This window comes from Squalius cephalus (assembly GCF_949319135.1).
Source record: "Squalius cephalus genome assembly, chromosome: 7".
In the NCBI taxonomy this organism is placed as follows: domain Eukaryota; kingdom Metazoa; phylum Chordata; class Actinopteri; order Cypriniformes; family Leuciscidae; genus Squalius; species Squalius cephalus.
Window position 1 is genome coordinate 30,826,307 of NC_137128.1, and position 13,499 is coordinate 30,839,805.

Genomic DNA, 13,499 nt, shown 5'->3' on the forward strand with positions numbered 1-13,499 from the left:
AGTATTAAAATGATATAATATTTTGAATACTATTTTGAATTTTAAACAATAAGCATTTTAAATTAGGCATCACAACATTATAATGTACAGTATGGAAAAAATGAATAATCATTGTGAGATTTGCTATAAATTTAATTTAATTGTATTAAATTATTAAAGTATTATTATTATAAAGTATTATTGAGTAAATTTTTTTTTTTTAAGTATTAAATGTTATTAAAGTGTTAAATAATTCGTATTTTAAAGATTCATTTGAGTATTGGATTGAAATTAGATTGAGTGTTAGATAATGGCAATTTAATCAAAATGTAAAATAGGAGAAATAGGCATGTAACAAATAAAAATCTTATACCAGCCAATTTATACAGTACATCCAATATAAACAGATAGCGATAAACTAAATTGGCGGCTAACCAATATAGTGCAGATATATATTTATCATCCTTAAAATTAAGCCACTCACCAACAAGAAAAGCCACCAGAAATCCTGTTACTCTCTGCTCTTTTACTTCCTGAATTCGAGGTTTGTCACCAGGAGCAACGGCTTTGCTCATCACCGTCAGACTATTCGCATGAGTGACAGAACGAACAGTAGCACCAGTCAACCATGGCAGCCCAAAGAGCGCTGAAATCCCACCCGCGGCCACGATGATTAGCAGGTCCAAGTGAAACCCTGACCCCTTAACCAGCATCCTGTCCTTCTTACTCACAATAAGACTGTAAAGGAAAATAAAATAGAGGAATAATATAATGGAGGTTTTAGTAGGCATGGTCAGATCAGATTAGTGAATGCCTGTGACTCACGTAGTGATCTGAGTCTCCATGAAAATGAGTATGTAGACGAGCAGAGCCGGTAGAATGCTGGCAACCATCATCCAGATGGGGAACTGGCCATCAGAGCCCAGTGGGTGTATAAACCAACCGCGCTTGTCCGGGCTGGTCACAGAGAAGCCATCAGGCACACTTAGTTTCTATATGGGGAGGAAAGAAAGACCATAAAGACATGCAGAGATATTGTAGTCTCTAATCAAATAACAAGCATGGGGTAACTTAGAACTCTTAAAGCACAGTCACATCAGCGAAGTTGGCAAAAAATATTGATTGTGCAGCAATATATGAAGCACAGCTCACAAAGAAGCTCATTTTAAACCAAGCAGGTTTCTGTTGGTCAACATAGAGATTCTGTGTGGGGAAATCTTACACCCTCATGCAAAATTGCAGATAATGTGGATTCCTACAAAAAAATATCTGAACATCGCCTGTGAAAAAAATTCACTGAACAATAGTAAATGTGACTGCCTCTTTACAAACAAGTACTGAGATGATCGTCTCAGATAGCAATATCATGGGACTTTAAAGGGGTGGTTGATTATGATTTCACTTTTCTAACTTTAGTTAGTGTGTAATGTTGCTGTTTGAGCATAAACAACATCTGCAAAGTTACAACGCACAAAGTTCAAAGCAAAGGGAGATATTTGCTTTTAAAGAAATCGCTTTTTAAGGACTACAACAAACGGCTGGTAGAGACTACACAACATTCTTCCAGGGTTAGTGACATCACCAACCCTAGAATTTACATAAACCCCGCCCCCGGAACACGATTTATAGATTATCAAGACAGAATATGCTAATCAATGACTAGAAGATAACTACACATAAGCTACATAAATTCATCAACTAACCATTCAGAAATGTCCTGATGCTTCTACATGTTGTCACTTCTTCTTGAGTCTCTCCATCTTTGTCTGACTCCGGTTTGAACATAAAAGGCTAAAAGTTGTAGAAATTTCCAGTGCATGTCTGTGTGAGTGCAGCTCTTGAAGCTCCGCCCCCTGTGCCGGGGCAGCAGCTCATTTGCATTTAAAGGGCCAGACACAAAACGGTGTGTTTTTGCTCACCCTCAAAAAGTAACAATTTTAACATGCTATATAAAAATATCTGTGGGGTATTTTGAGCTAAAACACACTCTGGGGACATCAGAGACTTATTCTACATCTTGTGAAAAGGGCATTATACCACCCCTTTAATTAATGGTGGGTAGATGGTTAAAAAGTATTAAAATGTAACTGAAACAAAAACCTGTATGAATTTCTTTGTTCTGCTGAACACAAAAGATGATATTTTGAAGAATATGTAACCAAGTTGATGGGCCCATCAAGTATTTGGTTACCCATATTCTTCCAAATATCTTCTTTTGTGTTCAGCAGAACAAAGAAATTCATACAGGTTTGGAATAACATGAGGTGTTTAAATGATGATGACAGAATTTACATTTTTGGGTGAACTATCCCTTTAATATCATGCTGGTCTTTAGTCATTTTGAAATGTGTAATTTAAAATCTTGCTTAATGTGCAATGAATTTGAATGTTTGTGTGGACAATGCTAAGACTAAACTAATTACATTATACATAAATCAAATTATATAAACATTTCTTCTTGTTTCACCTGTGTGTAAGTGTCCTTAATGCTGTAGTCCAACAGAACCATGGTGGAGATTGCAATAGGAACTCCAAAATCCCCAATAGCCCTTCGGAGCTGTGTGAAAAATAAGATTCAATATCACTAAGGTCAATAACACTTCATCACACACAGAATCAAGTAAATGCCACCCCATGTTAGAATGAACATTGGGATACTAGCTTACACTGCCAGGGAAAAAAGCGCTGTTCTTGAATTTACGCAGATAAAAGGCAATGAAGAAGGTGCCTGACGTGAGCACCAAGGAGAGGAGAGCTGTGTTTGGCTGGTTCAGGGTTTGAGAGGTATCTGCAGGTCCGCCGTCACTGCTGGGTGTTGGTAAAGCAGTGTCATTTTCTTCTCGCATATAGCAGCTCTTGAGAGGATGATCCATAAAGATCTGCACAGTAGACAAAGACTGTCTGAATATCTGCTAATTGCATTTAAATCTCTCTCATAAACATACATTACTGTTCAAAGGTTTTTTTTTTAAATCAATGAATACTTTTATTTAGCAAAGATGCATTCAGTTGACCCAAACAGTTGTACAAATGTTACTGTATTTTTGATCAAATAAATGCAGCCTAGGTGAACCTAAACATTAAAACATTTCAAAAACAGTTTAAAAATCGTATCAACCCCACACTTTTGAACGTTAGTTTAAACAACAAATAGCATCTCAATACTTTGCCCAGCTTGAAGAAGGTCTCGTAGATGAAGATGAGAGAGATGAGGATGGAGAAGATCTCTTGGGTGAAGCGAGTTACAAATCGCACCAGGAAGCTCCCTTCAAAGGCCACCGTGAGAACTACAATGATGACCAACCAAATTCCAATCCATGCACGTCCTGTCAGAAACTCGATTTCATTGGACTTGCAGAACTGCAAACACATTGATTCATGGTCACATTCAGATTTTCCTGCTATATCATTCCAGTGAAACATTTTACAATTGAGTTTGTTTGTGGGGCAAATTCACTAAACAGTTGCACCACTTTTTCATGCAGCAATTCAGCATAAAACTGTTTTATTCAAGTTACACTATGTAACTTTTTTTCCAAAATGTACAAACTTTTAATATTGAGTCAATACATAATTAATCCTACTTCCAAAAAGTGTTTTGGTCTTACCCTGATTCACTATGGTAAACCTATTATAAGCGTTTATATTTTAGACCTGTCAGAATGGTTTTCGCAGGAAATTGCATACATGCATCACTCGCCTGTCTTTAATGTGTTTAATGTTTAATGTGTTTATGGTGTGGGTGTGCCATAGATTAGTTGTCACAATGAGCAAGAAAGTTGGACATGAACCAGCTAAATATCGAACCTCCAGGGAATAAAAAAAAACACTGAACAGAGGCGAGTTTGCTGACAAAAAGAGAACGCGACAAAGCTCGTAATAAAACAAAAATCAACATTGGCTTGGCTTTTCGGAGATGGCGAGAACTGAGGGATCTGAAATGTTGTAAAAGCAACGCAGAGATGGCGTTTCCATAACTCAACAGGTGATTAAGGTAATTTATTGAATAGATAACTTGCCATTTGTAGCTCACTAACAGATTTCATTGAAGAGTTTCAATTGTAAATTGTCACAGAGACATTGTTCTTCCGCAAAATGCATAGTTTTTTTTAAATGCTAGAGGGCCATAAGTTACATAGAGTACCCTTTACTAAACCAAGTACTAAATGCATTGCAATAGCACAGCGAGTATTTCAATTTAATCACTGTCATTTTCAGTCTAAAAACACCATTGTAATCAAATTAGGCTAAATATAAACTTTATTCATAATTCAGTGCTATTTGAGTGCAATTTGTTCATAATAAAAAAGCACTATCGGTGGGTGCAATTTGATCTTAGTGAATTGTAGAATTTGTATTTAGTTATTATAAATACTAACTGAATAGTAGGCCTCTTCAAATACTAGAAGGGGTCCAGAGAAGCCCACCACCAGCAGAGGTTGAGCCCCAAGCAAGCAGAACAACATTCCCTGCATGGCAGTGGCAATAATCAGCTCTGACACACCGATTAAACCATCTGTCTTTTCACCTGGGGAAGAGAGAAATTATTTGATCAGGCAATGGTATCTTGTTTTAGTTGCATCAGAAAAACAGTGCTTTAAATAATAAAAAGCACAGCTTTAACTAACCCAATAGTCCTCCAAAGGTGATAGCAGGTGAAAGGGCAGCAAAGTAAATGAATATGACTGTGGCCATGCATTGAGGACTTAGGGCATCCTTAAAATCACTGATGTATTTAGGGTAGCGGCGCTGTGCATCTCTGATAACCCCGCCAAACAGCCGACCCGTCCTCTGAAGAGGATCGTCTATAGGTTTCAAAGGTGGATGAAGAGCTGAAAAAATACATTTAGAATGAATAAAAGGGAGATAAAATGCTCATTCAGTACATTTATTTTGGATAAACAGGAAACTGATCTGTTCAATTATGTATTCTGCATATGAGCAAGAGCCTTGTACCCATGTCCTCAGGGCTTTTAAGTTCCTTGGCCTGTAGTTTGACCTCTAGTTCATGTCTCTTGTGCAGAATCTCTTTCTGGAAGCGAGCGATAGAATGCAACAGCTCATCTCCTCCAACCTCAGATGGAGGAAGCACAATACTGCAGTCCAGGAAGCTGTTGATTGCTGTCAGCAGGTCCTGGCGCTCATCTGCCAAATATGCCGCCTCATGAAAGTGCTGGAAGGGACGTTTGAAATAGCATTTTTACTTAGTGGAAAAATTGACTCACAGAGCAGTTAGACAACACTACTGTTCAAAAGTAAGATTTTGTATTTTTTTATTTTGAAAAAAATGAATACTTTTATACAGCAAGCATGCATTACATTTATTAAAGGTGCTCTAAGCGATGTCACACGTTTTTTTAGGCCAAAACATTTTTTGTCACATCCAGCAAACATCTCCTCACCATCCGCTAGCTGACTGTCCCCTGAACACACTGTAAAAAAACAGGGTCTCTGTAGACACCCCAGGCTCCACAAACGGCAAGAAAAACAAACTGAGCTAACCCGCACCACGAAACATAACAAACTGCTCCAGCCAATAACCGACAAGAAGGATTTGGGGGTGGGATTTGGGGGGTTAGACAAGAAGTGACGTCACCCAACATCACTTAGAGCACCTTTAAATGTGACCGTCAAGATATTTACAATGTTACAAAAAAAATATTTCAAATAAATGCTGTTCTTTTGAACTTTCTATTCCTCAAAGAATCTGCATGAAAAAAATGCAGATGAAAAAATGCATCTCAGTATCCACAAAAATATGAATCATATTAATATTATTGTATATTGCTTTTACTGTATATTTGATCAAATAAATGCTGCCTTGGTGAGTATAAGAGACTAAGAGAAACATTTAAAAAATCTCACCAAACCTCAAACTTCAAAAGGGTCGAGTACATTCCCTGAAAGTCTTGTTTTAAGTATATATATATATATATATATATATATATATATATATATATATATATATATAGAATAAGCCAGAATATAAATTGTTGATGAACTATCAGTTATTTAATGAGACTTGATAGTGTCTTATGTGCTTACTTTATCTGACATAAGAGTTGATATGGAGCGGCCGATTTGGTGGTAGTCAACATTGGCACTGGGTGGGCCAAGGAGCACGAATATAAACCGTACTGGAATCGGCACTTCTAGAACTGACTCTAACAGAACTGCTTCCTGCAGTCTCACAAAGGCCATGGTGGGTTGGTCCAGGAAATCCACGCTACCTGTGAAAATCGAGATCATCTGCATCAAGGCTTTAACAGATGTAGTATGTCATATGCCTACTCATGTGATATCACAGAGCTGAGAACAGACAGTAAACTCACCCACAAGGACAACAGTCGCTTCTGCATCCTCGGGAATCTTCTCAAGCAACTTCAGCTCATGTTTAGATTTGGCCTTGTGCAAACCAAAAAACTGGGGTGCGTCTTTCTGTGGAAACAATGAGGAAAAGGTCTATTGTTTGTCTATTTTACCTTTCTTTGACTCTCAAAAACACACATACAGACTGTAATAAATACAGTACCTCATTCTTATCTAAGTCCACACTACCGCGCGACTCAAAGTTACGTAGTCCTCCAATGAGCGGGTCTGTGGCAGGGGGCTCAGGTGCGGCGATATGGTTATTGCTATGGTAATGAGATATGAGAGAGCCAAGGCTGGTTGCAGAGATGTTCCTTTTAAACAAGCTGTGCTCCTTGCCATCACTCGGGTGACTGACAAACAGAAGAACAAAAAGAAGAAGATTCAGCTGCATAATCCAAATGAGTAAGATGTTCCTGAATAGGTGAGTCTCTTAAAGGGGATATTATTTATGGCTTTTTGAGATATGCTATGTAATGTTAACATAACCTATGTAAACTAACCTGTGTTTGAGGAGCAGAGCTCGGAGCACGTTGGCTCTGTCCTGTGCTCTGATCTGATCTGTGATAATCATCTGCTCCACAACCTGATGAGCAATACCAGGAAGGGTCTTCTGGTCCAGGTCCAACAACACTGCACCTGCAAAATGATATCATCAATACATCAGACACACCAAAAGACATTGCTTCCAAAACACACCACAAAACATAATTACAGAGAAAGCATTTTAGTTACAAGCTGGCTGTAATATAGTGCTCAGAATATATTTTAAAGAGGCCATATTATGCCCTTTTACAAAGTCTTGATTGGTTTTGTCTTTAGGGTCTACTAGAATAGGTTTTCATGCTTGAATGTTTAAAAAAACACATTATTTTTCACTTATACTAAGGGGCAGTTGAATGCTTGAATCTGATTGGTTGACGAACGTTCTTAGGTGTGCAATTATTTTCAGGGAAACTCATGGCTGAAGTAGTTTCCAGGCAGGTCTTGACCACATTACGTGTCCATTTCACTTCGCCAAATGATTTCAGTTATTTCACTCTACAACAGCAAAAAAAAAACTAAAAAAAAATAAAATAAAAAAACTACGACACTGACCAAGTAAATAAATATATTAAACAATAGGATGAAAATTATTTCCATGTTTTTTATTTCCACAAAATTACGTTTTATTATGTATGGAGAGCACATACTCTCTTTCTCCAGCTTTATTTAAATGATTTAAATGAGGATTATTGTGACTCAAGGCTACAATTGAAGCGTTTCAGGGAATTCAGAATCAGTGCTTACTGATATAGAGAATAACTCCTTTTGGAGTGAACTGTGTTTTTAACATTGTAGAACTTTTTCATGCTCAAAAACTAAAAATTGTTAAAAATGTAAAAAAGCATAATAGGTCCTCTTTAAATATATATGGAATAAAAAGTATATAGGCAAGCAATCAATTCACCTATTTTTATAAAATAATTAAAAAACATTTTAATAAAATAATACAAATATTTAGTATTATATTATATTATTATACAAGTTAAAATGCTGTTATATTTGATTCAATAATAAAATAATTGTATTTCAGTCATTTCTGTCTCCTCTGGTCTCTGTCCCCTCTCTCACCATGTGAAATGGTCCTGCGGAGCTCCAGCAAGCTGCGGAATGAGAGAGAAGCTACATGAGGTTTTCCCCAGCGTTCGGTCTCCTCCTCCACATCCTCCTCAAACTTTATCCAACGAGCCGTTTCCCTCCACTGCATCTCCTGGTTCTTATCCATCACTAACTCATTCAGCTCAACAAACACCTGAGAGAGCACATACACTTATAATTTATATGAACTTTCTTACACAGCTTTCGAATACAGCCATTTTGATGAAAAGTCATCTGATTAAGTTATAAGAAATTACGTGTTAATTGAGTCAGGTTTGAAATGCAAATCGTTTAAAGCAAAAAGTTTACAACACATCACAACCTTAAGCAATAAATGTACTTATATAGTTCATGCATCATGGCAGGTAATGCTATAACATTTGTTAGAGGAAGCAGACTGTCTCTGCAGTTCTTTTAGACGAGAGCAATCTTTTCAGGCAAGCCAGCCAAAAATGCCTGCATATTTCAACTGTTGTTGTGTTGACAGTAGAGCTGTTCAATTTGCTGTCCTAAAACTAATTTCAAGCATTTGAAGTTCCCTGAGGAATTTCTAATGGGTTTTTAGAATAGAGGTTTAAATTTATGGGTAAAATACAGTATGTGGTTAACACTACTTGAAGAGACTTTAAACTACACACCTCAAATGTGAATCCTGAATATGTTGTGTGCTTTGAAAATAGCAATATAAGATAAGATCCACTACCATTCAAAAGTTTGGGTTTGGTAAGATTTATTGTTTTTGATGTATTATACTCATCAAGGCTGCATTTATTTGAAGTCATATTATATAGTAATATTGTAAAATATTGATACAATAAAAAAAAACTGTTTTCTATTTAAATATATCCCAATCCCAACAAATTGATTTATTCTTGTGGTGGCAAACAGCAGCCGTTACTCAAGTCTTCTGTGTCACATGATCCTTCAGAAATCATTGTTTATTTGGTGCTCAAGAAACATTTTTTTATTATCAATTTTGAAAATGGTTTTGCTGCTTAATCTTTTTGTGAAAGGCATTTTTTCTGGATTCTTTGATGAATAGAAAGTTGAAAAGAACAGCATTTATGTGAAATAGATATCTTTTGTAACAATGTTTAAGTCCCTTTTGACCAATTAATTGCATCCTTTGCCAAAGTATTATTAATTTATTTTAGAAAAAAATCTGTCCCCAAACTTTTGAATGGTTGTGTATAATAAGGACTACAATGGCCGCCTGATTGGAAAACTACATAAACTCACATCTTTGTGAAATCTGTAAAAGTTTTTAATCCACATAATGGCTGCATGTAATTTATGTTGTAGAACAAAACATTAAAGTCTCTTTAAGTACTTTAAGAACTTATTTTACTCATAAATCAAAAAAGTACCATTATTTAATAACTGAACAGCTCTATACTAGTACAGTTTTGCCAGTATGAGCTTGGTTATACACAGTTCTGATATTGTGACCATTCTCTGCCCTCCACAACACCAGAGGTACAGATGTGGTGTCAGCAAACAAGTGGTAGTTAAACACCACACGCAAGCTTCAGCTGTTCCACAAACCAATCATACCAGCTCTCTGCCGCCCTACCTTCAGCTGTTTGGCATGACGAACCCTGTGGTCCATGTAGCAGGGCCATGATCTCCTCTAATAAACAACAGCAGGCTCAGTGAGCCAATAGTAGAGATACTGCAGCTTTATTTGTACAGCATGCAATCTAAAACTATTCTTTACAGTATTTCCTCCCCAGTATAAGAAAACATTAAAGCTAAAGAGTGCAATTTGCTCGAGATTTAAACTATTACTGGGTTGATTTCCTAAAAATTGTCAAAACATTTCGTTTGAGCATTTTGACCAGGCAAACACAGAAATATTGACTCAACCAGTCGTGTGAGTTTGTGACAGATGGGGAAGTGTTTGGGAAATACTCTTTTAAAGTCCCCCTGTAGTCAATAATTGTCTCCCTTTAAACTCATCTTTGATCACTAAAATTACATATTTAAACCTTTTTTTCTTGAATTTTTTTTTCTTCATGCCTTAAAATAGCTTAAACGTACACCCTTGCCTCAATTAGTTTACGCGGTTCTATGAAAATGCAAATTAGCCCTGCCTCCATTCATTCACACCAGCTCAGAGATTCACTTATTGACGATCACATGTTGACGTGATTGGTTGCAATGTAGTTTGTGACGTCAGAAACAACAGCGATTTCAAATTGCGATTTTGAAACTGTCTTTGGTTCACTGCAGTTTTAAGGAGAACATATTCAGCAGTGGTGTTGACTTATAAATTGGCACATGGTTTGTCTTAAAGCATATTAAAAACACCACATAGACATATAAACGATTGATTTTCACCACAGGGGGACTTTACTGTAAATACTAATCATATTTTTACAATTCCATTTAGTGACACTATAGAAACTACACACTTCAGCTTTAAGGTGATACTGATGACATAATATGCAAATATTTGTATTTACTACATCAAACACGCAACACCTAGATACAGCTCCAAGTGGACAGGAGAAAGATTATCTAGTTGGCTGCGGTCTCACCTCATGTGGGGTTCGATCCAGCTTAGTACGGATGCGACTGCTGGGTTCTTTGTGGTCCTTGCCGATGTGAACCACCTGACCTTTAGCGCTCTTCTTAACCAGGTGCCGCCGCACACCAGGAACATCTTCAAACCTGTGACCTGCGAGAAAGACAGCAAGACGATGTTTAAATACTAAACCAAGAGTTGAAAACAACAAACAACTCAGTACAAAACTGAATCCATTGTAACACACCAGAAGGTCTGTGAGTATCAGTAACTTAGTGCTTACCTTTCCTTGACAATACTGGCTACATTACACACAATACTCAGGATCCAAACACAGAAACACAAACTGAAAAACTCCACTGAGCGGTCACTAGAACATGACTCAATTTTATGTCTCAAAATGATCTATTGTTTGGTCAAATTGTCTGTATATTCAGCACACACACACACACACACACACGGATACAAAAGAGACGTCAAAGGCACAGTTGTAGTGGGAAGCTCTGTACCCTTTGAGAATGTCCACATTCCTGAATCACAGCCATAGATGGTTAGATGTACAGACTGAAAACATGATTTATTCTCAGAAGAATGAGAACAGAAAGGTAAATAAAGAAGTCCTTTGTAACCTTAGAAAAAAACAGAAAAGAAGCAGGGGAAACAAAAACATTTTCCTGCACTCAAAACACGTCATTGATGATCTATGATCTACTAAAATGCATAATGCATACTACTTAATACTGAAAAACAATCTAACTAACAACCAATATAATATATAATATTATACTAGAAGGCATTTAAACAGGTTTCAGGGGTATTTCGGAAATATTTTATAGGTTGTATTTTATTATAAATTGTACAAATTCTTTTTTAGAAACATTATATCATTTTGTATTTATTAATAATAATAATAATAATAATCATTATCATCAACATTCTTCTTCTTCTCATTATTGTTATTACAGTATCTGTGCTCACACTGCTGTACTAAAGCCCACACAAATGGCTGTGCATTTTCATATAGACATAAAAAAAAAAAAAAAAAAAAAAAAATTATATATATATATATATATATATATATATATATATATATATATATTTATAATTTATATATATTATATATATATTTCATAAAAATATTCAACATTGATTTTAAGAAATCAATGGAATGTCAAATCAGCGTATTAGAATGATTGTGCATATTAGGATCGTGTGACACTGAAGACTGGAGTAATGATGCTGAAAATTTAGCTTTGCCATCACAGAAAAAAAAAAAAAAAAACATTTTAAAATATATTAAACCAAAAACAAATATGTCACACTATTACTGTTGTTACTGTATTGTTTTATCGAATGAAGCCTTGGTGATCATAAGAGAATTCTTGCAGACCCCAAACCTTTGAGTTTTTTATTTTTATTTGAATAAAATAAAATATAATACATATTTAAATATAAATAAATGTTAAAACTCTCCAGTGGTCTTACATTGTCAAGTTAATATCAGATTTTACACAACCACATACTCACTCTTAATGCCATCCAGGTCAACCGTGGCGAGCGTCTGTGCCTCGCTCTCGTCAGTGGGCATGTGCTGGTAGTGTGCTAGCACAGTGCCCGTCATGTTGCCCGTGCGGCGGCGCTCCTGCAGATCATAGCTGCGGCCGGGCTTAGAGCTGCCGTCTGGAGAACTCAAACTTGGAAACAAACATGGTGCGGAAACTCGTCTGCCATTGGGTAGATTACGAACCCAATTTCTGCCCCTGCAAAGTTAACAGAACAAGGTTAGGGTGAGCACATACATGTAGGTAATCTATGTGTGCGTGCGTGTTCACTTACGCGGTTGTTGCAACATCTTCTGGGATGCTGATACTGGTGTGAAGTATTGAATGGGGTATGATTGACAGTTTTCGATGAGGCAAGGCTTTACCGTTCTTTTTTACAGTGGAGTTGGGGTCATCTTGTGATACAAAAAACTGCAGGCCGAAGAGAGAAAGGTTAGCAAGGTCATAACATGTTGTGTGTGTATGTGTATGTGAGCCTTGATTACCTCTGCCCGCTCTGCCACCTCTGTGTCTGTGTCCGGTGTAGGTGTGGTGGTGACATTGCCCTCTCTTTCCTGCTGGCTGCAGGAATCTTCATCCACCTCTTCATCCTCATCATCCTCATCTATCGGGGGAGCTGCTCCCATGGATGAACTCCTCCTCCGTCCTGAGTCCTTCCGTTTCCTCCCGGGCTTTTTCCTCCGGTCCTCTGGGAGATGTTTAGACAGAGGGTGGTGAACGTGTAGAGAGGTGTGACGGTGATCTACAAATACCACAAACATCACAGACTTAGAAGAGCCACACTATGGAGCCCCTTAAGGGACATGGTGATGGTAAAAAATAAAATGAGATGGGAGGAAATATTGTGTTCTCTCCCAAAATTTCTCCGTTCCCTCAGAAAACTTTTGTGATGGAAATAATATGAGGTAGGATGAAAAACTATATTTCAGTACTTTGCGAGTGAATGCAAAGATTCTCTGGAAACAAAGTTTTGGGAGAGAATGCAAATGTTTTGCCAGAGACTGCAAAGTTTCTCAGGGGAACACAATTCTTATTATACTTGAAATACATTTTTTCCCTCACATTTCTATCACTATGTCTTTAAAGTTCACATTTGGAGATAAATAGCAAAATTTTAGAAATAGAAACAGCATAAACACCGTGAACAGTCACATAAATATGCATTCTCATTTAATATAATGGTTTATGTTAACAAGCTCTCACACTCAAAGTCCTCCTCATTAAATGTGCGGTGTTGTTCGATGGGCACGCGTGGGGCGGGAGTGAGGATCTGCTGGAAGCGCTGCACTCCCAGTGTCTTGTTCAAGTCCCCTTCGTCATCATCATCACATTGCTGGGGGGGAGAATGCACTGCAACAGGCTACACATAACCAGAGAGAAAAATATTAGCAGACATGCATTCTCAGGTTCTTCAGTTTATT

At 37.0% G+C, this 13,499-nt stretch overlaps 1 protein-coding gene across 2 annotated transcripts in view; it reads right to left on the minus strand.

Moving 5' to 3' along the window:
• slc4a2a (solute carrier family 4 member 2a) overlaps positions 1-13,499 on the minus strand; it is a 32,892-nt gene that overhangs the window by 3,510 nt on the left and 15,883 nt on the right. The window contains exons 3-21 of one of the 2 annotated variants that reach the window (XM_079876606.1): positions 13,282-13,438; positions 12,564-12,820; positions 12,353-12,489; positions 12,044-12,276; positions 10,530-10,669; positions 9,563-9,619; positions 7,963-8,143; positions 6,852-6,987; positions 6,512-6,701; positions 6,312-6,417; positions 6,025-6,209; positions 4,936-5,152; positions 4,608-4,811; positions 4,359-4,507; positions 3,145-3,339; positions 2,646-2,858; positions 2,447-2,536; positions 805-971; positions 464-717 (exon numbers count right to left, since the gene is read on the minus strand). In XM_079876606.1, coding sequence (XP_079732732.1) covers positions 464-717; positions 805-971; positions 2,447-2,536; positions 2,646-2,858; positions 3,145-3,339; positions 4,359-4,507; positions 4,608-4,811; positions 4,936-5,152; positions 6,025-6,209; positions 6,312-6,417; positions 6,512-6,701; positions 6,852-6,987; positions 7,963-8,143; positions 9,563-9,619; positions 10,530-10,669; positions 12,044-12,276; positions 12,353-12,489; positions 12,564-12,820; positions 13,282-13,438 — 3,268 coding nt within the window. The remainder of the gene's footprint in view (positions 1-463; positions 718-804; positions 972-2,446; positions 2,537-2,645; positions 2,859-3,144; positions 3,340-4,358; positions 4,508-4,607; positions 4,812-4,935; positions 5,153-6,024; positions 6,210-6,311; positions 6,418-6,511; positions 6,702-6,851; positions 6,988-7,962; positions 8,144-9,562; positions 9,620-10,529; positions 10,670-12,043; positions 12,277-12,352; positions 12,490-12,563; positions 12,821-13,281; positions 13,439-13,499) is intronic. The other variant, XM_079876607.1, reaches the window with a different exon arrangement.